General features: G+C 58.0%; 1 protein-coding gene across 1 annotated transcript; it reads left to right on the forward strand.

Annotated features, from left to right (window-relative positions):
• Positions 1-6,074: 6,074 nt before the first annotated feature.
• Positions 6,075-20,206, forward strand: LOC308637316 (NACHT, LRR and PYD domains-containing protein 4-like; the record flags this gene model as incomplete). Its single annotated transcript, XM_081273628.1, has 9 exons — positions 6,075-6,354; positions 7,767-9,330; positions 10,543-10,704; positions 11,091-11,258; positions 13,794-13,961; positions 14,642-14,812; positions 17,605-17,775; positions 18,857-19,027; positions 20,122-20,206. The coding sequence occupies 9 exons, from the start codon at positions 6,075-6,077 to the stop codon at positions 20,204-20,206; spliced, it is 2,940 nt and encodes a 979-aa protein (XP_081129754.1).
• Positions 20,207-22,927: the final 2,721 nt, after the last annotated feature.

Below are 22,927 nucleotides of genomic sequence, written 5' to 3' on the forward strand. Positions count from 1 at the left end.
ATGGAAGCCTGGTGCTCAGAGTGGAAGCAGAGGGTAGCTTTTCCTCAACCTGCAATCTCCCTTCCTAGTGTCCCTCCCAAGTAGCACTCACACACCTGTGGAGATCTGCATGCAGGCAGGACTGAGCAGTGCAGGGATTTAGAGGACATTTCAAAGGGGAGAACCCTAAATGTTCAAAGAAGGGGACAGTGAAATTCTGTCATCTTACATGGTGCTCCAACTGTGTGCACTTTCACGCCATTGTGTACGCCACAGTCCATACTGAGTGAGGACCATGGAGGCACCCCTGTTGAGAGGTGGACATCCACCTCTGGAGGACACGGAGCTGCACAGGAAGCCCCCTGTTGGGAGTCGGACACCCACTAGGGCAGAGGCCAAGAGCAGGCCCTGATCCTCTAGTAGACCCTCCCCTCCTGGGCCTCAGGGCCTCTGCCAGCAGGATCCGGCCCCCACCCCACCTGGCAGCACTCAGCCCCAACACGCCTATTTGAATCCTGGGGCGATCTCAAGGAGCCCGTGCACTTTGCCCACATGTAACTCACACCCACGCCCCACAATGAGACACTCTGTGCGAACACAGGTGTGTCCACAGTGCATCAACAGTCGGCAAGGTTCCTTGGCCCTAGGACATGCGAGACACCAACCAACAGGAGCTCCGGCAGGAGCCTCAGAGGAAGGAGGGGTCAGGCACCCAGAGCCATGCTGGCTCCCTAATCGTCCTTGGGGAGGCTGGGGACTAGCTTCAGTCAGAAGCCCCAGGAATCCCAAATCAGAACCTTGCTGTGGAACAGCTGATGCTCCTGAGGCTGCCAGGGGCCAGGTTAGACCAATTCCAAGGGGGCAAATCTGCATCCCCTGGGTCTCTTCTGCACCAGGCATCCTGGGCCAATGGGAAGGGAGAAGCTCGCCCGCCAATCAAAGGGTCCCAGAGCCTTCTTCTTCCCGTTGCAGCTGCCAGGCGTCGAGGACCAATAGGAAGCCCTGCGTGGTGAGTGTCAGGCCTCTCCCTGCGCTTCTGCTCCACTCTTTCCTCCACACTTGGGGTGTGTGCATTCCCGCCCTTCGTCCTGCCTTTCCCTTCACCCTCCAGCGTCCTCACTCTGGTCTTGGGCTTTGGCCCACGAGGCAATCTGCAGTGCCCTGTTCCACCTCCTTTTAGGGAAACTCTGCCGACTTCCCGTGGCTCTGAGCTTGCTCCTGCGGGTCCTCAGCCAGGCCACCCCGTGGTCACCTGGCTCTCGCTGGTGAGAAGAGTCACAGTGGAGGCTGAGACCCAGGAGGAAGAGTGGGGTGGGCTCTGCGGTGCAGACGGAGGTGAGGGTCCTGTGCAGCACCCGGGACTGCAGACCTGGGCGGGCGGTGGGTGCGTGTGCCTTAGATTCAGGACACCTGGGCACACCAGTGAGAGCGGAAGGCCAGCCTGGAGCCGCGGACGGCAGGAGGCAGGGGAGGGCGGCTTGCACACCCAGGTCGGAGCCCCTTTGCGAAGGCAGGTGGCTGTGGCCAGGGAGACAGACCTCGGGACTGAGGTCAAGACCCGCCGGCCCCAGAGTGCTCATCTTGAAGGTGAAACAACGTGTTCGGGGAGACCTTCCCTACCAACCAAAGGGGGTCCTGGCTATCTGTGTGGGGGTGAACTGTCTTCCACCTGATGAAATGCACCCATGTCCCTCCCCGGTGCCTCACAGGGCGAGAGAGGGCCCTGCGTGTGTTCAGCCATGGCCAGCTGGTCCTGGCACGGTGGGCCCTGCTGTGAGCCCTGGTCCTTCGAGGAAGGCAGGCACCGGGGCCGGGCCAGACCAGGGCTCTGCAGCTGAGGGACGCCAGGAGGGCCAGCTGCCCACAGGACCCGGAGAGGCAGGAAGGCTCCGCGGATGGAGTGGGGGTGGGGTTGGCCTGCTGACAGCTTTCCCTTGGCCCTTGGCCTCCGGGGCCCTGAGACCATCGAGGTCTGCTGATTCTGGCCACCTCTCTGTGGCCCTTGGTGATGGCAACCGGGGAACCAGGGTGCTGTTTCTTCACTTACATATCTGCTGGCAGGAGAAGGGAGCGTGACGGCCAGTCTCTGTCCCTCACCCGAGGCCCCAGCATGACGTTTGCCCCGCGGCTTTCACTCTGCTTCAGTGGGTTTCCTGCTCCTTGAATGCAGTGTGCACGTCGCACCAGGTACCCCAAAACTCCCCTGAAGAAACCCTGCTCCTACGCCCTGCAGGTGCTATGGTCTGGCCATCAGTGTCCCACCCACCACCTCAGCCTAGCAGCGTCAGGACATCCACTCACACACTCCCACCTACATAAACGGTTTACCCTCAGGTTGACTACAGTAAAAACAGATTTAAAACATTGTCTTCACAAGAGAATTAACTCTTGATTGAATTCTCAAGTGCACTCTTTGGTTTTCGGTATTCCACCTCAGCTGAAGGGAGCGGTGTGTGCCTGTGTTTAAAAGGGCGGAGAGAGCGTGGGTGTTTCTGGGAAAATAAAGGGACTTTACCTGTGGACCCACCTTGCAGAAGGTGTTTGAGCCAGAGTCTTGTTGGAGGGTAGAATTTCTTTTACATGTTACAACAAATAGCTTTCAAAACATGACACACAGATGCAGAAGATGAAGTTTGTTCTTTTCCACGAATTCATGTGTTTTACCGCAGTCGTCAGCTGGACTGACTGGAGGTGGCCGCCGTCTGCTGTGACGCCGTCCAGGTGTGTGGCCATGGCTTTCTTTCCTGGGGGGTTGCACCTGGCTTTTTTCTCATCCCACCTCGGAGGGCTTCTCACCTTTTTGTCTTCACGGAGTTTACCGACTTCGCGTCTTGTATCTGTGTTTCTTAAGACTGGGGGTTGGGTGTAGGGGCACTTGATCCCTAAGCCACGTCCCAGTCCTTTTTTTTGAATATTATTTACATTTTGAGACCATGCCTTGCCATGTGGCTGAGGCTGGCCTCCCACTTGAAATCGTGCTGCCTGAGCCCCCTAGTCATGGGGACAGGTGCGTGGCCACCGTGCCCAGCTCATCTGTAATGTCCCTGGAGAGCCCTCTGTCCTGATGTTCCTTTGTTCTGCACCTGTGTGATCTGCTCCTGGAACTTCAAGTTCCTGCCGCAGGCCGCTGTGGCTTCCTGACCCGGCTCAGGCTGTTCCGTGGAGGTATGAGAGTAAAGGTCACCTCAGTTCAGGACTGTGTACCCCATTTTCTTTGGCCACATCCTTAGAGCAGAGTCCTTGCCTCTGGCACCTTCTCATTCCACAGTTGACTCCAGACGTGAACTAGCCACAGCATCCGTGTGGGCAGGTGTTGAAACCTGCTCCTGGGGTCAGTTCATGGCGGATGGACGAGCCGTCTCTCTCGATGTGTTCTGCAGCTGCTCCAGCAAGGTACCCAGAGGAAGGTCTGCCATGTTGGCAGGCTCCCCGTTTCCTTTGTGAGGCTGGTTCCTGGTGCAGTCCGTGGAGTGTCCTGGGTACCTGTGCACCTCCTAGGCCTCCCGCCAGCCCTGAGAGCAGGCGCGCCACGTGACTGTCCTCGGGAAAGGCGCGGTTTCCCTCCTGTGCACCGGGGTCTCCTGGCCTCTGCATCCATGCTGGTGTTCAGGGGCGGCTCCTGGTCGGGAGCTCACAGGGTGAGGGGTGGTGCGGGGCAGAATCCCCATGCTTCCTCTTCCTCTCTGGGGTGTCGCTGTCTGACGCCTCCGGAAGCGTGTGTTTCTGTCTGCTCAGAGCTCGGTCTCTCTGGACCTGGGTTAGGGGCCCAGCACACTGCAGAATGACCTCACCTGAAGTCGATTCGTCCACCGTGGCCCTGTTTCCAACCCAGTTCACCCTCTGTGGTTCTGGGGGTAACAGCACCCACCTCTGACGTCTTTAGGGGGTCACAGCCAGCCTTGAGGACACACTGCTGTAGTCTACATGCTGTTGCATGGGGTCAGGGAAAGAGTCTGGAGACTTGGTGGGGGGGGGGTGGTAGAAGCCTGTATGTGTCTGGGAGGGCATTTAAAATGCGACTGTGGCAATCCGAACCCCATCTGAACCCCATGTAAAGAGGGCCCCCTCCCGGAGCAGGAGGCCCGGCACCAGGAATGCAGGTCTCGGCACAGAGTGCCAGCAGGATTCTTGTCCAAAGTGGGTGGCTCTCAAACAGGGGCTTGCCTCAGAATCCACTGCAGGTCTAACACAGGCCTGGGATCCACGGCTGGGAACTTCGCAGGTCCAGGGGGAGCCAGGACCCAGCTGGTGCCGATGGTGCTTGGAGGGCCTCGCGGAGAATCTTGGCTTGGGGCCCGTTTCGTGGGGGCCTAAGGATTCATCCTTGTGCCTGTGACTCAAGGCATCACTCAAAGCAGGTTTCTAAGAAGCCCTGACTTCAGAGCCCGTGAAGGACACCTTGTGTAACAGTGTTCTCATTCTGTGTATGGCTTGGTATTTCCCCCTCCTTTTCTAACCTTTAATGCTATTAAGATCTGTTCATTCATTTTTCTAAATCTCCTAGTCTACTATTTTGGGAAAATGCTGCCTAATGGTCACACTTGAATGAAATTCTATTCTTCTTCATGGTATCATTGAATTATCGGCACCTGATTTTGTTGTGTGTTGGTTGAATAAGATGGTCTGTTTTCAGCCTTTCTGGTCGTGGTAGGAATGCTTTATGACTCGGGGAATAGTCGGTTGCTGCGAATGAGGTGCGTGTGCTTGAAGAGGGCTCCGCTGTGCGTAGGATTCTGCAGATGTCCCTGGGAAGACGGGCTACTTGAAACCTACGTCTACCACCCACACACTTATATCAATCACGATGGTTTCTCCCTAGGTTTCTAGACTTCATTTTGGAAATATTATAGACCCAGAAAGAGTAGGAGCCTAGAGTCTGTGGAACCCCCAACAGGTGCCCTCCAGTTACCACCAGGGTGGTCCCTGTGGGTCCTATGGCCCACTGTCCCCCGGTTCACATCTCCCATGACTAAGACACAGATGTCCCAGGGCTCACCGACCCTGGGGGGTCACTAACACAGACTTGGGTGCTGACTGCCAAGGGCTCCGTACCCCTGGGATCAGGCGCAGTGACAGGCTCCCTAGGCTGCGGGACTCTCACAGCCGGAGTTTATTCTCACAGTCCAGGAGGCTGGTCCAGAGGTCTCCTCGGGTGGCTGTACGTTTCCCAGGCCACCACAGGAGAGGCCTGTGGCCTGGCATCATCCCCAGCGGTGGGCATGGCCAGTGCTGCGAGTGGAGCCACGTTTGTGGGTGACCAGGCTGTTCCTGCAGGGTTCAGTGCTCAGCCTCCTGGTCAGGAGTGACGTCCAGCGACTGTCCAGCCCCCAGCGTCCCACCGCCTAGCTTCTCCCCAGCGTCGGTTCTGGTCTCCTGCCCCTTCTCACAGACTTGCTGGGTTCTGGGTGAGGTCCGGGGTCCCTCCAGGCTTCTCTGTCCCGGGCCTCCGGCTGTACAGCCTCCTCTGCTGAGCACTGCTCTTCTCACGGCGCTCTTGACAGAAGGCGGCGGCGGGTGTTTGGGGGCATAGCTCCTCCATCAGTCACTGAGGACACCATTACCGTCCTCTGTGGACGTCTGTGCCGGCGTCTGTGTGGAAGGTGCAGGGGAAGGGGGTGCTGTGCTTGCGTCTCCTGGACTATTCCACGCATCCTCCCCCCTGGAGATGCTCCGGTCATCACCCACAGCCTGGGAGGGCAGGCCCGTGCCTGCTGCGGCTGCCGCCGTCTTTGTGTGGCAGCTGGCTGTGGCAGAAGGCTGTCTGTCTGCCCGGGGAAGCTTCTCTAATGCTAACCCTGGGGCTCTGTAGGGCTCCCTCCGGGCACCGCCTGAGCTGGGTGGCAGGCAATGTGGGTGGACAGGAAGGCCAGCGCAGGTTGGTGTCCGAGTCACCGCTGCTCTCAGGCCCACGTCAGTGAGGAGAGGACAGGACGCAGTTGGGGGGTCCCCAGCCCTCACCCAGGACCAGCACGAGGCTGTGCAAGGCCCTTTCCTCTGAGTAACTCGGGGCCACCCTGACGTTGCCCTCAGGCTGTCTGATTCCTGGTCCTTCCTGGTCCCCGTCTCTGAGCATCTTCCTCTCCGGCCTGGACGAGATGGCAGCGTCCTTCATTTCTGACTTCCGCCTCATGTGGTACTTGGATGAACTCAAGAAGAACGAGTTCCTGCAGTTCAAGCAGCTGCTCAAGCAGGAGACTGTGCAACGCGGCCTCCAGCCCATTCCCTGGGCGCAGATGAAGAAGGCCAAGCGCCAGGACCTGGCGAGCTTGATGACCCAGCGCTATGGGGAACAGCCAGCGTGGGACCTGGCCCTCTGTATCTTCCCCAAGATCCACAGGAAGGACCTCTGTGACAAGGCCTCCAGGGAGAGCGCAGGTGAGTGGTGGGCTCCTTGGGAGAGCGCAGGGGCTGGGCGCAGGGTCTCCAGGGGGAGCCGAGGTGGGGAGAGCTGCCCAGGCTTGGGGAGCAGCCTCATCCCCACCTCAGGGGCAGAGAGGGCAGGTGGGCGTGGTCAGCAGAAGCCCACCCACAGCTGGGAACACTCCTGGGCCCAGCTCCCCCAGGCAGAGGGCTGTGGCTGGGCGCACACTGTAGCAGTTGACAGCTGCTGCACCTGGCACTTGGAGCCCAGGTTACCAGTCGAGTGTGGTAGGGGGCTTTGGAAGGGCCCTGAGATGCGGGTGCCCAGCGGACTTCAGTGGATGCCCTGGGGGTGTATCATTTCAGGAGGCAGGGAGCTGTGGCCCCTGGGCTGCTCCGCCTGGTCCTGCACCTGGTTGGTCTGGAGTCTCTGTGTGTTTGCGCTGCCTGGTGTCCTAGGCAGGAGGTGGTACTGGGGCCGTTGGGGTCTTTCTAGAGTCGTTGCAAGGTGCCCCGATGGGGCTCTTCACGCTGGTCCTGCACGGGTGTCCCCGAGGTCCTGACCTCTTGGCCAGCCGCCTTCCTCAGCTCCGGCTTTCTGGCTCTGCCTGTTTAATAGTGCTTTCCGCCACAGGTGGTCTCCCCACCTCCCCCAGGACCCCCATTGCACCCTCAGGATAAGGCTCTGTGCTTCTGTGACCTTGGTCCTTCAGGGAGCGACCTTGGTCCTTCCCTGACCTTGGTCCTTCAGGGAGCGACCTTGGTCTTGGCTGCCTTCCTCTGTGGAGTCCTTTGGATCTCTCTCTTCCTAACCTGAGAGCTGGCCCAGCCATCCCTGCTAAATTCCTAAGCCTTCATTTGTGCACTTCCCGCATTCCTGCGGCCCTCTGTGCCCTTTCAGCCTCACCTGTCTGCCACCTAGTGGCAGGGTCCCCTCTGATGTCACTCAGCACCCCAGCCTTCCCATGTCACCAGAGTCTGTGGCAACTGCAGAGCAGGACCCAGCCTCAGCTCAGCCTGAAGGGATTCTAGAAGGCTCAGCCCTTTTGTTGCTTGGCTTTTGATTGGGCACCACAGCCCACAGCCCAGAGGCAGGGTCCTGTCCCCACACAGAGCTCCTGCTTCCTCATGGGGAGGCCCCTCCCTGGTTTGACGTGCATTTCACTCTCTTCAGTTGGAAGCCAGCAGGGCTTTGCAGTTCCTTGCTCTCCTGGCAGAGAGGAACAGGTGTATGTGTGTGTGTGTCTGGAGCTGGCCTGGCAGGCCTTTGACCCTCGGGGCTGTCTGGTTGGTGGTTTAGGCTGTGGCCACAGCCTGCAGGCCCTGAGGACATTGATTCCCATAGGAGAGATTCGGGTTGAAGCCTTCAGGTTGTGCGGGGCTGAAACTCTGACGTGCTGTGTTTTCCTCTTGCCCTTGCTGACCAGTAAATGCCTATCGAGCTCACATGCAGGAGAAGTTCATCCGCATGTGGTCCAGGGAAGCCTTTACTGAGATCCCTGGCTGCTTTGACCAGACATTGACCCGTGAAGAGCATGAAAGTCTGGAAGAGTATTTCACTCCAAGGGTACCCAGGAGGCCTCACACGGTCGTCCTCCGCGCATTACAAAGAGTGGGGAAAACGAGGTTCCTGATGAAGCTGATGCTGGCCTGGTCAGACGGTACCCTCTATCGGGACAAATTCTCTTTCATTTTCTACTTATGCTGCCGAGAACTGAAGCAGCTGAGGGTGACCAGCCTGGCCGCGCTCATCTCCAGAGAAAGGCCCGATGACTCTGTCCCCTTGGCGGACATCGTGGCCCAACCAGAGAGGATCCTGTTCATTATCGACAGCTTAGAGGAGTTCGAGTGCACCCTGACGGAGCCCGAGTCGGAGCTGTGCCGTGACTGGAGGGAGGAGCGTTCAGTGAACACGGTGCTGAGCAGCCTGCTGAGGAGGAAGATTCTCCCAGAGTCGGCTCTGCTCCTCGCTGCCATGCCCATGCGCCCAGAAGCTCTGGAGAGCAAGCTGGACCACCCAAACATGCAAGAGCTCAAATGCTTCCAGGACAGCCATGTGAAGCAGTATTTCTGCTGCTCGTTTGGAGACAGGGGCCGAGCCATGGCAGCCTTCAGCTGGGTGCAAAACAATGAGCATCTCTTCACCATGTGCCACATCCCCCTCCTCTGCTGGATGGTGTGCACCTCTCTGAAACAGGAGATGGAGCGTGGGAGGGACCTGGCAGCCACCTGCTGCAGGTCCACCTCTGTGTTCCTGTCTTTCATGTTTCAAGCGTTCACACCCCAGGGCGCTACTCGGCCCAGCCAGCAGGGCCAAGGCCTGCTGAAGGCGCTGTGTTCCCTGGCCGCGGAGGGCATGTGGACCAACACGTGGGTGTTTGGCGAAGAGGAGCTCAGGAGGAACGGGATAGGGGACACTGACGCCCCCACCTTGCTGGACCTCAGGCTCTTCCGGAAGTACAGCGAGTCGGGGAGCTCCTACTCCTTCATCCACATGTGCATGCAGGAGTTCTGTGCGGCCATGTTCTACCTGCTGGACAGCCCCCGCGGCCACCCCAGCCGGGCCGTGATGCCCATAGAGGTACTGCTGCTCACGTACTTCAGGAAAGAGAGAGCAAGCTGGGTGTTCCTGGGCTGCTTCCTGTTTGGCCTCCTACATGAAAGTGAGCAGCAGAGGCTGGATGCCCTTCTTGGGATGCAGAGGTCGCGGGAGTTGGCGCCCCAGCTCCTGGGATGTCTGAGGATCCTGGTGGAGATCGAGGAACCTGAGGAGCAGGTGGAGTTCCTGCTGCTCTTCTATGCCCTGTTCGAGGTGCAGAGTGACGCCTTTGCCAGCCACCTCATGAGCAGCCTCCGCGAGGCCCACTTCCCTCTTCGGGAGAGGCCAGACTTGGCGGTTGCTGCCTACTGCCTAAAATACTGCTGCAGCTTGAGGGAGCTCACTGTCTCAGTCCCAGAAATCTTTCCGGAAGAGAGGGGACCAGACCCCATGTGAGTCCCTGCCGTCACTTTCTTTCCACCCTTTTTCAGAATCTGTGTGTGCTCACAGGGTGTTGCTGACGGGGCGTTTCACGTGGATTGGGGTCACTGCCTGCCTTTTCTGTCCAGTAGTCTTGACTCGTCTTATATATTACTGTATTTTTTTAATTAAAAATATTTTTAGTTGGGGCTGGCGTTGTGGCTCAGCGGTAGAGTGCTCACCTAGCACCTCCTAAGTACATACATTAAAAGATACTTATTTTTATGTCCAACTACAACTGGAAATATTTAATGAAAATATCTTTACTTGTAGATGTTCACAGTAGCTTTCTTAATCTCATTTTGACTTGGTGCTGAGCATCCAGGCCTGAGCCTCCCAGGTGCAGGGCAGGGCTCCACCGCTGAGCTCCAGCCCCTGGGTCCCTCCTCCCTCGTCTTTCCATGGTGCTCAAGGATGGGGCACTGTGCTCTCAGTGCACGGCAGCTCTCGTGGGGAGCCCGTGGCCTTGTCCCCGAGCCTGGCCTTTCCTAGCTGCACGGGTCTCCTCACCAAAGCAGCAATAAGGACTGTACTGAGGGAGGAGGCCGACCTCCCTGGGGCGCGATCCCTTCCCTTCCCTTCCAGGCCCTCGGCAGGCTTCACCCTGGGTCACTCCCTGGGACCAGGCTCCAGATGCCTGTCCTCCCAGCTGCAGACTAGTGCTGCTGTGTTCTGAAACTCCTGGTTGACTCGGTCAGCCACCAGGTGGACCCTCCTACTGTGGTGCTGCAGGGAGGACACGGGACACAGGTCACGTCAGCCCACCAAGATGGCAGGGTCGGGACGGGGCCAGGGCCCAGTTGGAGGCCAGGAGATCTGGCTGGAGGCTGGCTCTGGCCTCCTGCCTCCTCTTTCCTCTAAGTAGCCTCCACTGGTAACAAGGGAGGTTTCCCACCCCAGGACCTAGGTGGCCTGGGTGGGCTGTGCCCTTACTGGGGGCTGTCCTGAGCTGGAGGATGCTCAGAGTCGTCCCTGGCCCTGCCCTGGTGTCAAGAGCCCCGGCCCTTGGGCCGCACAGGCCTGAAAGGCTGCAGCGTGGCCAAGGTCCTGGCCGAGAAGTGACCCCAGGAGGAGAGCTGACCTCGTTCTCCCCCTCTTGGGGTCCAAGCAGCTGACACTGTGCTCAGAGGCTGTGACTGCCTTGAGGTGACCTTGTGGAGAACCTCTCCTCTCTCCTGTTACAGGTCGAGCCGTACCCTCCTCTGGTGGCGCCAGATCTGCTCTGTGCTCACCACCAATGAGCACCTCCAGAAACTCCGGGTGGTGGACACCATCTTCGGCAAATGGACGCTGCTGATCCTGTGTTGTCAGCTGCGAGAGTCCACGTGCCCCGTGCAGAGGCTCGAGTGAGTTCAAGATGGGCCTGGGGCGTGCAGACTGTGACCTCCCTGCCAGCCTGAGGAAGAGGCTGGACCCCAGGGAGGTGTCCCAGCCCAGCGCCCCTGCTGCCCGGGAAGCTCTCCTTGGTGGTCGGCCTGTGCCTGCATTGTGGGTCCCAGAGGCCCCCTGGGCTCTGCTTCCCCTAGAAGAAGGAAGACCCCATGGCTTCCTCTAGTTCTGCCAACCACACCGTCTCCAACGTGGCCTTTGGGGGTAAACCCACCCAGGCCATTGGGTCGTGGAAGTGGCCGATGGGTCATTTATGGCGCAGGGGTGACCACAGCAGGCATTCACGCTGCCCTGCTGGAGATGGGTGGATCAGAATCATCCAGAGTCACCTTTGCTTTTGCAGGACAAGAAAAGTTTCCTTTTCCTATGAGATCGGGATTTTCTTTGAGGTGTTCACCAGTAACCCAAACCTGCAACACCTGAGCATGACCTCCACCCAGCTCTCCCTCGATGAGGTCTGGTTCCTCTGCAGTGTCTTGAGCAACCCGGTGTGCAACCTTCAGGAGCTGCTGTGAGTGCTGCCCGCCAGCCTCGGGGGTGGATTCCAGAGAGGACTGGGCTGCTTTCACATGGCCATCTCTGTCCTATTTCCTGTCCCTTGGGAACAGAGGTCTGGTCCCCAGAAATCGAGACCAGGATAGGGAAGTTAGTTTCTAAATCAATTCGGGCGCTTTGCAAAACCCCAGTTCAGCTGTGGCAGAGTCTGGGCACAACGTAACCCAGGAGAAGTGCTTCCAGTGTTGGTGGCTCAGTTTGGGAAGAGAGGGACACTGGAACATTTAGAGCAGGACCCCCTAAGGCCTGAGAAGTGGAAATTTCCCTCATGGACAAGAAACCTTTGGTTACATTCTCCGATCCATGCGATTGGCCTACAACCCCAGGTAACCTTTTGGACAAATCTCCAATATTGTTGGTGGAAAGAGTCTAACTCAGGAGTGGACCACAGGGTTTCATTCTGAGGTCTCGAGATGGGAAGACTGTGGTGTTAGAGGCCTGGTGGTGCTCACCTCTGGTGATGGTCGGAGGCAGGAGAGGCTGGATAGTGACCAGGCGGGCCTGGAGGCCGGTCATGTCACCTGGACTTCCTTGGGAGGGTTTCTTGGCCAGCAACTGGCCTCTCTCTTGGAAACTTCAGGTCCTTTTTTTTTTTTTTTTTGGTCTGGGGAATGAGCTCAGGGGCACTTAACCTCAGAGCCACGCCCCCAGGTGTTAGGGCCTCAACAAACTGCTGAGGCTGGCTCTGAATTTTGTGGTCCTTACGGTTCAGCCTCCCTAGCCGCTGGGATTCTGGCAGTGGGGGGGGCCATCACCGTTCCCAGTGATGTTCACACTTCCGACAGCTCTTTCTCTGCTCTTTTTCTGGGCACTCCTCTCGCGAGCTTGAAGACTCAGATCCGTTTCCCGACAACAGCTTGGTCGGGGTACAATACGCACCCCCAATCCCCGAGCTTTGAAGAGTGAATCTCGTGGTCTTAGCAGAGGCTCAGGGGTGTGCAGCCATGACAACCTTCTGATTCTGGAAGGTCTGCGGGACCTAGGAGGAGACCCTACCCACGAGTCCATGCCCGTCCTCTGGTGTCCATCCCCGGGACCCACGGACGCGCTTCAGGGTTGATGGATCTTCATGTTCTGCACGTCTTGTTTCCGTCGACTCACGGCCTGGGATCCTTCAGGAACAGCTCGAGTCCCTGAGCGCAAGGTTGCCACGCTGCCCTCCCGTGTTGCCCCGTCAGTGCCTCAGTCCTTTCCTGGCTGAGTCCCAGTCCCCTGCCGGGACCTGCTGCCTAGTTTCTGGTCTGCCCTGGACAGTGGTGAGGTTGCTCTCGCCTTTGGCTGTCCTGCTGTTGCCATGGCTTGCCCTGGGGGCGTGACGCCCTCCCATGCTGTCCTGCTTTGTCCTGGGCATCTGTGTGTCTCCTTGGAGGGACGTCCACCCTCACCTGAGCATTCGCTTTTGGAGCGAGTGGTCTCTGTTGCGCAGTCCAGAGGGTTCCTCTGCGTTGTGGGTGCAGGCTTCGCGATGTGCGAGCCATCTGGTTGGCACACAGCCCGGCTCTGTACGGTCTCGGGGACCACCTCTTGTTTCTGTGCTCTCCCGTGTGTTTTGTGTAGCCTGCGAGAGACCAGCGCCTAACCCGAGGTCTCAGATCATTTTCTGAACTTTTTCGTTGTTAGGAAGTTTGGTCTAATGTGTTCTCGTTGTTGATGGGCTTTTACTTTTAGGTGGCCCTGAGATTCAAACCCAGAAACTCACACATGACAGGCAAAGGCTCTACCCCTGAGCTGCAACCCCAGCCCTATCATTTAGACTCTGAGGTTTCAATCTGTGATCCATTTGAATTAATTTGGAGGTAGGGTATGATGTGGGCCAAATCCTATTGTTTTCACTTCTTGAAAATATCTTGAAGCCACAGACATCTTTAGACCCTGGAGCTGCTGCAGAGTCACCCTGGGGAAATGTCAGGGCTGTGGTCAGAGGCTTGGCGGTCAAACCTGCATTGACGTGCACCTGTGTAGGCTGTGAATATGTCCATTCTGTCATCCGGGGGCTTAGTGCATGTGTGTGCCCACGCGCAGGGACAGCCCCCGAGATGGGAGTCACGACTACAGGCAGAGACCCCCTCCTCAGGCTCAACTCTTCCGTGGGATGCTGTCTAGGAGACGTCACCTGTGCTGGGAATAGGGTCGCACTCTCCCTGAGCAACGCCAACCCCACCCTAGTGGGGCAGTAGTTGGAAAGGGGACCTGCTGGGGACAGCATCCTGAGACCTTCAGGAAGACTGCCTGGTGTGGTGGGAGGCACAGGCTGGGGAGCAGGAGGGGCCTCCCAGGACCCGGGTCCTGTGTGGGGCCGCCCTGGGGTCGGGGAAGTGACTTGGTGGGTAAGCACAGAGTGACCAAGTCTGGGCCGAGCTGTGCAGACGGGAGCTGGCGGTGATGACAGGATTCCCCAGGAGGCTCCGTGAAGGACAGGCCCTGGTAGGACTAGCACCAGGGGCCAGTCCAGGCAGGGAAGCCCAGAGCATGTGGTGTCCCCTCCCTGCAGGCTTCAGGACTCGGGCCTCTCCGTTCCGGATTGCAAGGCCTTGGCCTTGATGCTGGCGAACAACAGGAAGCTGACGCTGCTGGACCTCAGTGATAACAAGCTGGCTGAGGGTGTGCCCACACTGTGCGAGGCCTTGTGCCACCCATACTGCACTGTGCAGAAGCTGGTGTAAGTGGACTGGGGTGGGTAGGGGCAAGCAGGATCCCGGGTCGCTGCCTTCTGTCCACCAGCTGAGACCGCAGCAGGGCTTCAGGGCACCAGCTGAGGATCCACAGCTCGAGGTCCAGGCCCGGGTCTGCTGCTCTCCAGCACTCACTGGGCCTCCCGGCTGCGGGCTGCCCCTCTGTGAACGGGAGCAGAAGCGGCCCCTGTGGGGTCCCCGCTGCCATATCTGCTCTGTTCTTTCCTGTACCCCTGGCTCTCCCAACGTGGCAGAGCGTTCCTTGTAAGAAGCCATTAGAACCTGTTAGGATTCTCGAGAACCCGACCAGCTGAGGATCTGGTACCTGAGGTGACCCATGCACGTCACCCTGCTCGTCACCCGTGCTCTGGGCAACAGCCTCAGGGGGCAGAAGGCTGGTCCCAGGACGGGGTGAGATGCAGAGTCAGAACTAGAACTGACAGATTCTCCCATCTGAGCTGTGCCTCTCAGCCCTGGTTTTCTCATGAGGCTCTGTGTGGGTTTGGTTCCTCCTGCCCGTCTCATGTGGGTAGGGAACAGTCAAAGGGGAGATTGGGTCCCACTGAGTTCGTACACAGGACCACAGAAGAACCACCTTGAGCGTCCAGTTGAGCCATCCTTGGGACCTCAGCCCTCACGTGACCTGCTGTCCCCTGCTTCCCCCCAGGATGGCCGGCTGCCAGATCTGTGAGCACTTCTGCCCACACTTCTCTGAGGTTCTGCTGAGAAACGCAAACCTGAGCCATCTGGACCTCAGCAGAAACCCCCTGATGGACGAGGGAGTGGCACAGCTGTGTGAGGCCCTGCGACAGCCCCCCTGCCGCCTGCAGACACTGTGGTAGGCCGTGGAGGGTGGCCTGGTGGCCAGGCCCTGCCCCTGGCTGGGGAGGCACCCTGCTCAGGAAGGACCTTGTCTGTGGCTTTCCCAGGGAGGCTGAAGGCTGTGAGGCTGAGGTTCGGGTGGAGATGCTCCTGTGAACCCCAGATGCATATGTTGGGGCAGGTCCTTCAGGGGCGTAGGCCTGGTGACCCAGGGAAGGGCCCTGTGCTGGGCAGAGCGTCGGCCTAGATGGCTGGCCTGTGTGCCCAAGGTGAACCTTGTCATCAGGAGGGAAAACAGAGCCCACCCTCCAGGGGAAACGTGGCGATGGGGACCCACCATCCATGTGGGGATTCGGGCTGATGGAGCCAGGAGCCTCCTGACAGAATCCCGGGAAGCGGGAGGTCGGCGCGTCCTGATCAGGTGCCTCCCTGGGAATTCCAGGCTCCAGGGAGGTGGGGGGAGGTTTCACCTGATCCCTTAGGAAATCTGAGCGTGAACCTCGTGGTCCAGGCTGCAGGGACGTTGGGTGCCATCGTAGAAGAGCAGGAGAAGCCATCTCCTTCCTGCAGTGGTGGGTTAAGCTGCCGGTCAGTCTCTGAAAGAAGCCACTAAAACCTCAGCACAACATTTAAAAATGGACGAGGAATAAACCTAAGCTGTAGTCTAAGTGTAGGTCACGTGCGGTTCTCCCCAAATCCTTCAGACTGGATTAAGAAACAAGAACCCCAAACTAGTGTCGGCCAGACCCCCGTAAAAATCCATGGAAAAATCCTCTGTGGGGGCAGATGATGGAGGACATGAGCCGTGACCTTGACATACTCCAAATGGATCTTCCAAGGTCAATCAATTCAACCCACTGAAAAGAACCTAAGCGCCAAGGAGATCAGGAACAGTGGCGAGAAGACAAGGGAGAGGTCCCCCAACCTCAGATTCGTGGGTCAAACCGTTGGGCGTTCGGCTTCAACAAAAGATCACCTTTCAACTCTGAGGAACAGGGACCCCGTGGAAGCAGCAGATACCAGAACACCGAGAGATGAGGGCCAGTGCTCACCTCATAGATGCTTTGCACAGTGGGTTAGAACTACTGGAAGAAAGAGTGTCCAAAGATGAGGCACACTTGTCCAAGAGGCACCGGGGACTGAACCCAGGGGTGCTCAGCCACGGGACTACACCCCAGTCCTCTTCTAAAACTTTTTCTTGACCAAGAACAGGGACTTTCTAAATTGACGAGGGTCTTGCCAAATAGCCGAGGCTGGCCTCAAACTTGGGATCTTCCTGCCTTGGTCTCCCAAACCACTAGGGTTACAGGCGTGAGCCAGTGTGCCCAGCTCAACATTGTCTCCACTGACAGACCACAGAGATGCAGGGAACTGGAGAGAAGTAAAGAAGCAGATGGCACCGACAGCCGAAAGGGCCAGAAGAGTGCAAGTTCTTTGCTGCTCTCTGCAGAGGGCCACTTGTATCCGCCTTCTCCCGCAGAGTGTGGAGCCGGCCCTGCATGCTGTGTGAAATGTTGGAGGTGCAGTACACAAAGGTGATATGGAGCAGGGAAGTTGAATCAGTTTACTAGCTGGATCACATGGTGGCACACTCTCATCATCCAAGTGGGTCAGGAGGCTGGAGGATCACAAGTTGATCAGCAACTGAGCGAGGCCTTAAGCAACTCGGTGAGACCCCGTCTCTAAATAAGAAGGGCTGGGGAAGTGGCTAAGTGGTTAACCACTTGAGGGTTCAGTGTCAAGTCCCAAACCAGTTAATACAGCTTACTTACCCGTGTATCGAGTGCTATGGCTCCAGTATGTAATTCACACAAGAATTAGTGAGGCTCTGTGCATTTCTGTCCTGAGACTCATTACCGGGCTTACACTCTGGCGCATCTCAGGACAGAGGAGCCGCCATCCAGTGCTCGCCTGCAGGGAAGTGTGAAAGCTTCCAAACCATGCGCACAATGAGATCACCGCCCAGTGTGGCTTAGAAAGAAGCCTGCACCCATGACTCTCACTGAACCCTCATGGAAGAGCAGTTTTGTCAGTCTTTGCAGACGGCAAAGAGAAGAGAGCCCCACACGGACACTGGAGGACACGGTAGTCTTGATAGCAGCGGCAGCTGGACGGTGGGAAAGGACAAGTGCTGTGTAGTGCCCTCCGTGAAATGCAGAGGCATAAGGAGCCCGGCAGCAAGCGAGTTCCCAAACTCTGTTGAGGGATTCGCCCTGATTTGTCCCAGCATCAGAAAGGTCGGGGGGTGGAGCTCGCAGACAGAGCTTAGGCTGGGCAGCTGCAGGGCCCGGGCCCTTCCCGCCTCCCAAAGGAGATGCTTAGAAAAAGGTCAGTGTAGGCAACTCTCTCTACGAACTGGTAAAAAGTAAAAATCTGCCTAAAAGACAGAATGTCTGCATTTCAGACCTATCCCTTTAGTGTAACTCTTGGAAAATTATGAATGTTTAGGAACTTCCTCGACCCGGTGAAGAAGAGGTTGATAATGAAATCTAACTGTGTAGGTCCTTGGGGCACAGGCTGTGGTACTTGGCCTCTGTCCTGATGCCTCTTGAATGTTGCAGTGCACCCCCTGAGAGCAGTACAGCTGTCCCCAGGGCCCCAGGCTTCGGTCACCTCCAAACCTAGAGTCTGCTTCTTGGTTCTTCCAAGATGGGGACCATCACACTCTCCTCCAGGACATGGTTGTAATGGTTCTTAGTTCTGGTTCTTCTCTCCCTGAGCCTAGTCTATACTGAGCGGTTTGGGCCTCCTCTAGGCCTCAGGAGGTGCCCGGGATAACAGGTCTCTGTGTTGGCTGTTGCCATACAGTTTGCAGAGTTGCGGGATCACTATGAAGATCTGTCGGGACCTGGCTCTTGTCCTTGAGAGCAACCCAAACCTGAGAAGCCTGGATGTCGGGGGCAACAACATAGGAGATATTGGCATGGCGTTCCTGAGCGGAGGTGTGCTGCACCCCCACTGCGGCTTAAAGGAACTCAGGTGGGTGCTGGGAAGCCGCGGGTGCATCCTCAAGGTGGCAGAAGGACAGGCTGATGGGGAGGAGGAGACTGAGGGCAGCCGTACCTGGCTGCTGGTGCACATCCATCCACCCCACTGCCCGAGGCTGCCTGAGCGCTCACTGCTGGCTGATCCTGGCTGGGAATGGCTGGTCTCGCCCTGGGCTGGTCGGGCAGGCTGGCTGGCAGCTGGGGACGACCCTGAGGCAGCCCACGTCTCATTTAATGCTTAGTCCAGCTTCTGACACAGCATCTGCATGTGTTCATCAGGCTGTGCTAGCAAAGTGCCACAGACCAAGAGACGGAGATGTCCTGAGCGCACGTCGCTGGGTTCTGGAGGCCTCTGGAGGCCGGGAGTCCCAGCTCAAGGTGCCCAGGGGCTGGTTCCTTCTCAGGGCCTGCAGGGAGGACGGCTCCAGGCAGCTCCTTGGCTCCCGGTGCCGCCTCCTCCCTGTCCTCAGTCTTCTCTCTGGGCCTGTGTGCGCCTGGACTTCCTGTTCCTGCAAGGACACCAGTTGGAGCCCGTTGGGGTCCATCCTCAGTGCCTCCACAAAGACTGTCTCCAAGTGCCGTCACACCTGGGCTGGGGTTTCAACACGGGCCCTCTGAGGGGACACAGTGCAGCCCTGAGCAGCTCCTGGGGGTTCCACGAGATCAGGAAGTGTACCGGGCTGGTGTGTTGGGTCCCCCCTATCCTCCCAGTGGCTACGGAGCCTGGGGCAGGAGGATCACAAGTTCAAGGCCAGCCTCAGCCACTCTGGAGAAGTTGTCTCCAAGTAGAAGGGGCAGGGGATGTGGGGCAGTGGTAGAGTGACCTTGGGTGGGACAACCAGGCAAAAGGAAGAGAAACCTAGCAGGCATCTGAGGGGAGGCCCAGAACTGCAGAACCTGGCTTCCAGGGTGCCAGGTTCCTACAGAGTGAGGTTCTCAGGCCTGGTCCCTGTCCAAGGGCTGGGGAAAGGACTGTATCCCAGAGGAAGGGGGATGCCCAGGGGCTGCCCAGTGAGCCTGGGCGGTCTGGCTGGAACCACCCAGGGCCGCTCCTCACATCCTCTCTGTTGCAGCCTGAATTCCTGCCAATTGACCAGAGAAGGCGGTAAGATCCTGGCTTCCATCATCGCCTTCAGTAAGAGTCTGAATGAACTGGACCTCAGGGGCAACCCCCTGGACAACAGCACCCTTCGACTCTTGTGCTTGGCCACGTCTCTGCCCGGGCGAGTCCTGCGGAAGCTCAGGTGAGCTGCATGTAGTCTGTGTGGGCTCCCCTGTGCAGCTGCTGGGTACAGGCTCACTGCTGCCACATGCAAGTGAAGCTCCTGCCCAGGTGTCGCAGGAACACAAGGGTGAATTTAAAACCCGTTCCCAGCGGGAGGTGGGAGGTGGGAGCCCGTAAAGGGACTTGGCTGTGTGTCCTGAGCCTTGGGGGTCTGCGTCTCAGTTCTGGCCCCATGTGTCCAGCTTGAGGCCTGGGCAAGGCTCTTGTCCTGTCCAATTACCATCTTCTCTCTGCCAAGTAGCAGTAATGGCATGAGGCGGGATTGAGGATGTGCATCCTGTGACCCAAGTACGTTGGAACTAAATGGCCAGCACTGCTCTCTTCCCACTCCCCCAGATGCACATTGAGGGGACGGTACATGGGGATGGGGTTCACGCCAGGGAGTGGCATACGGAGGCATCTCAAACAGGAGACACATGTATCCACAGAAGGAGCAGCACACAGGGGCCCCGAGCCTGTCATATCCGAGTCGGTGTGTCGTAGGGTGCAGGTGGGGCCCAGAGAATCACTGGGCCTCGGGTCCTGCCTGCACCGCGTCTGGTCACTGGCTCAGAGCTGACGAGGTTCAGCATCTTGCTCCCCAGTCGTGGGGATGTGGAGTCCCCGGGGTGGCTCTGAAAATGGAACAAGATGTGGTGGGACACCCAGGCCACAGAAATTGTTACCATTTTGTCTCTCTAAAGCATGACTCCAAATCCATTGGCTTCTCGCCCCCAAACCCCGGGTCTGTGTGTGCCTGTGTGTACGTGTGTGTGCGCGCGCGTGTCCGAGTACTGGGGCTTCCGACAGCAAGTCTGGTCAGTGGCTTCTAACTGGCAGCCTGAGATCGGATGTGGTCCAGTTGGAGAGCTGACATCACAGAAATTGGCCAAGCGACAACTGGGGTTTGGGAGGGTGGAGTCCAGGTGTTGAACACTCACCAGCCACCTCCTCTCATCACGGGGCGTCTGTCCCTTGGAGCGTCCCAGGATCTCTGGGCTCTGCCTGGAGGAAGTGAGGGACCAAGGTGAGATTCTCAGTGTGACTGACACAGGGCTGTTTTCTGTTCTGCAGAATGAGCAAGGCTTCGCCAGAGGAAGGTTTCTGCATGGACTTCAGACAGCAAAACCCACCTCCCTGCGAGATCTCCGTGGATTAGTGACGGAGCACCCATGTGGAACCAGGCTGCAAGCCCATCCCCGCCACCCTGATTCCGGCCCCCTCCTGGGGACAAGTGCAGGGGACAGCGGGGCCTGGCACAGAGGTGTCCCCTCCCTGAGGCACTGAGCTCCTTCCCTTGTGTCCTGCAGGGTATGATCTTTAATTTGTTCTGTGGCCTTGGAGAAGAGGCTGAAAGGGTAGAAGATTTAGTGAGAGGGTCTGTCTCCAAGGACATTTTCAAAACCCAATAAACTACCCTTTCTTAAAGCACTTGGGAAAACCCTGAGATGGAATTTGTCACTGGTGAATGACAACACATGGCCACCTCTCTGGTGACTTGGGAAGGCGCTGGCCACACTGACTGCCTTCCTGACAGTTCTTCTTGGGGTCTAGGGGCTCTTTTCTTCTCTCCCTGACAAAGGCTTTCTGAAAATGCATTTCCACACAGTCCTTCCACCTCACACTGCAAGTAGAGGCAATCGGAGCCTGTCCCTCCCTGTCCCTGAGCCTCAGGCAGCCCTGTCATGAGATGGGTGCACAGCCTCCAGCACCTGTCCTGTGCTCAGCTGCGTCCAGCAGTGACTGCACTGAGCTTTTCATGCCTTACCAAGACCACGCTGTGGACACTATGCTGCAAGCCCCCTTCACTGTTAGTGTGTCCTGTGAGCACAGATGTGCACTTCAAAATGGTGCACACCTGTCCTCCCAGGGACTCGGAAGGTGAGGCAAGAGGCTGGAGAGTTCAAGGCCAGCCTCAGCAGGTTGGCAAGACCCTGTCTCAACAGCAAAAAGGGATGATGTGCATATTGTACCACAATAAAGGGGGGAGGGGGCTGAAAATCATGAAGGGATGACTGGGAAAGTAGAATGTCCCAAGTAAGTGGAGAACAGTCCACCCGACCAGCACAGGGGCTAAACTAAAGGTCGCTCGAGTGAATTTACTAGGACGCCAAATAAAACAGACACAACTTACCTTTAAATCACGCTTCAGGACGGCTCCTCCGCTCTTGGCCTCAAGCTTCCCAGATGGGACACTGAGGAATGTCACAAGAGGCCAGCAAGAGAGCGAGCACTTTCAAAAGCCAACCTTTTTTCGGGGGACCCTCATTCTTTAGAAAATTCCATCCAAAAAAGGTCAAGAGGGGCAGGGCTACAAGGACAGGTCAGGTAACTCCACCCCTGGGCTGTGGGAGTCCACACCTACTCAGGACGACACCTGCTGCTGCTGCCAGGAGGGGCAGCCTCTGCCAGAAAGGCTTTTGGGGACAGGAAGGAGTGAGACCCTCAGCTCCCACCGAGGACAGCAATCAGCTCAGTGTGGAGGGAAGGCATCAATGGAAGGCCCACAGCTGACACTTGCAGAGGCACATGCAGGGCCAAGCGCCTGACATCAGTCTGGGCAGAGAGTGAGGCACTAATGGGCCCTAGGAAGGAAACTGTCTGCCAGGGTGAGAGGGAAGAAGGTGGCTGTCCCCCTGCCCCCAGGACACTCAGTGCTCCCACCTGTGCAGCCCAGCAGCTGCCACGCCACCCTCCCCTGGGCTTCTAGTTACCTGTGGGCAGGTAGGCGGGCTCTCACGTCCACAGTGCACACAGCTGGACAGCCAGGATCAACTCTCCTTGGTGCAGAGCACGTCACACAGGGCGCTTGAGGTGACACAGAGGCAGGGACCAGGAAAGGGTGTCTGGACTTGAGGACAGTCTCCCATGGAGCCCAGCAAGTTGGAGGTCCCCAGGGGTCCCCAGCACCGCAGTGCAAGAGCCCTGGAAAGCTAGACTCTGGCCAGTCGTGGCCCAGGAGGCTTTAGCTCCTGCAGAGACCAGGAGGGCGGGCAGCAAACTCCTGATCCTGGGGCAGACTCTGGCGGGACCAGGCAGGCAGAGGGTGTCCAGGGAGCCCTGACCACCTCTCCGACTGCCAGAGAGCTCTCACAGCCCACGCAGGAGGCTGGGCAGAACGCAGGCCTGAAATCGTGGAGGCCACTTAGAGTGACCGCTTCTGCAGGAGAACCCCAGGGAAGCGCCCATGGCAGACAGGAGACTTGAGGAACCAGCCAGGGCAGCTCCAGCCACACCTGCTCAGACACAGCACAGGCCACAGAGAGTGCGTCAGCCACGGGCACCAGGACTTCACGTTTAAGGAATGGCTTCCAGTTGGCAGGCAGAGAGACACAGAGAAAGGTGTGAGGACTGGAAAGGGACAGGGAAACCCGTCACAGATGATCTGACTGCAGAGAAGGAAACCCACAAGTCTCCCTAGAAAACCAGCGACAAGAAGAGAGTGGGCACACACCGCGGCCGGCCAGAGAGCCCTGAGGATGCACAAGGTCCAAATGCAGATGGAATGAGAAGCAGCTACAGAGAAGACGCCTTAGCCCAGGAAGGAGAAGGGAGAAAAGGAAGGGCCTCCTTTAACTCAACCATAGGAACCCTCAGGTGAGAAAAGCAGGAAGTTCCTTCCCTCAGGACCTAGAAGGAGAATGGACCCAAAGGAAAGAGAGCCCCTCCCGCGTGGAAGGCTCCCAGCCAGGCGGGCGGCTTCTGTCCATCAGGATCCTGCAGCTGAGACTCGCGCCCCAGAATGCCACTTGACCGCTCCACAGGCATCTCCAGGAACAGGCTGGAAGGGAGAGGAAGGAGGAGGAGACCCTGCAGACACTGGGCCCTCAAGCCTGCTCCTGAGGGCAGAGGCCTGACAGAGGCACAGACAGGCAGACAG

Source organism: Spermophilus citellus (assembly GCF_964194105.1).
Source record: "Spermophilus citellus genome assembly, chromosome: 18".
Classification (NCBI taxonomy): domain Eukaryota; kingdom Metazoa; phylum Chordata; class Mammalia; order Rodentia; family Sciuridae; genus Spermophilus; species Spermophilus citellus.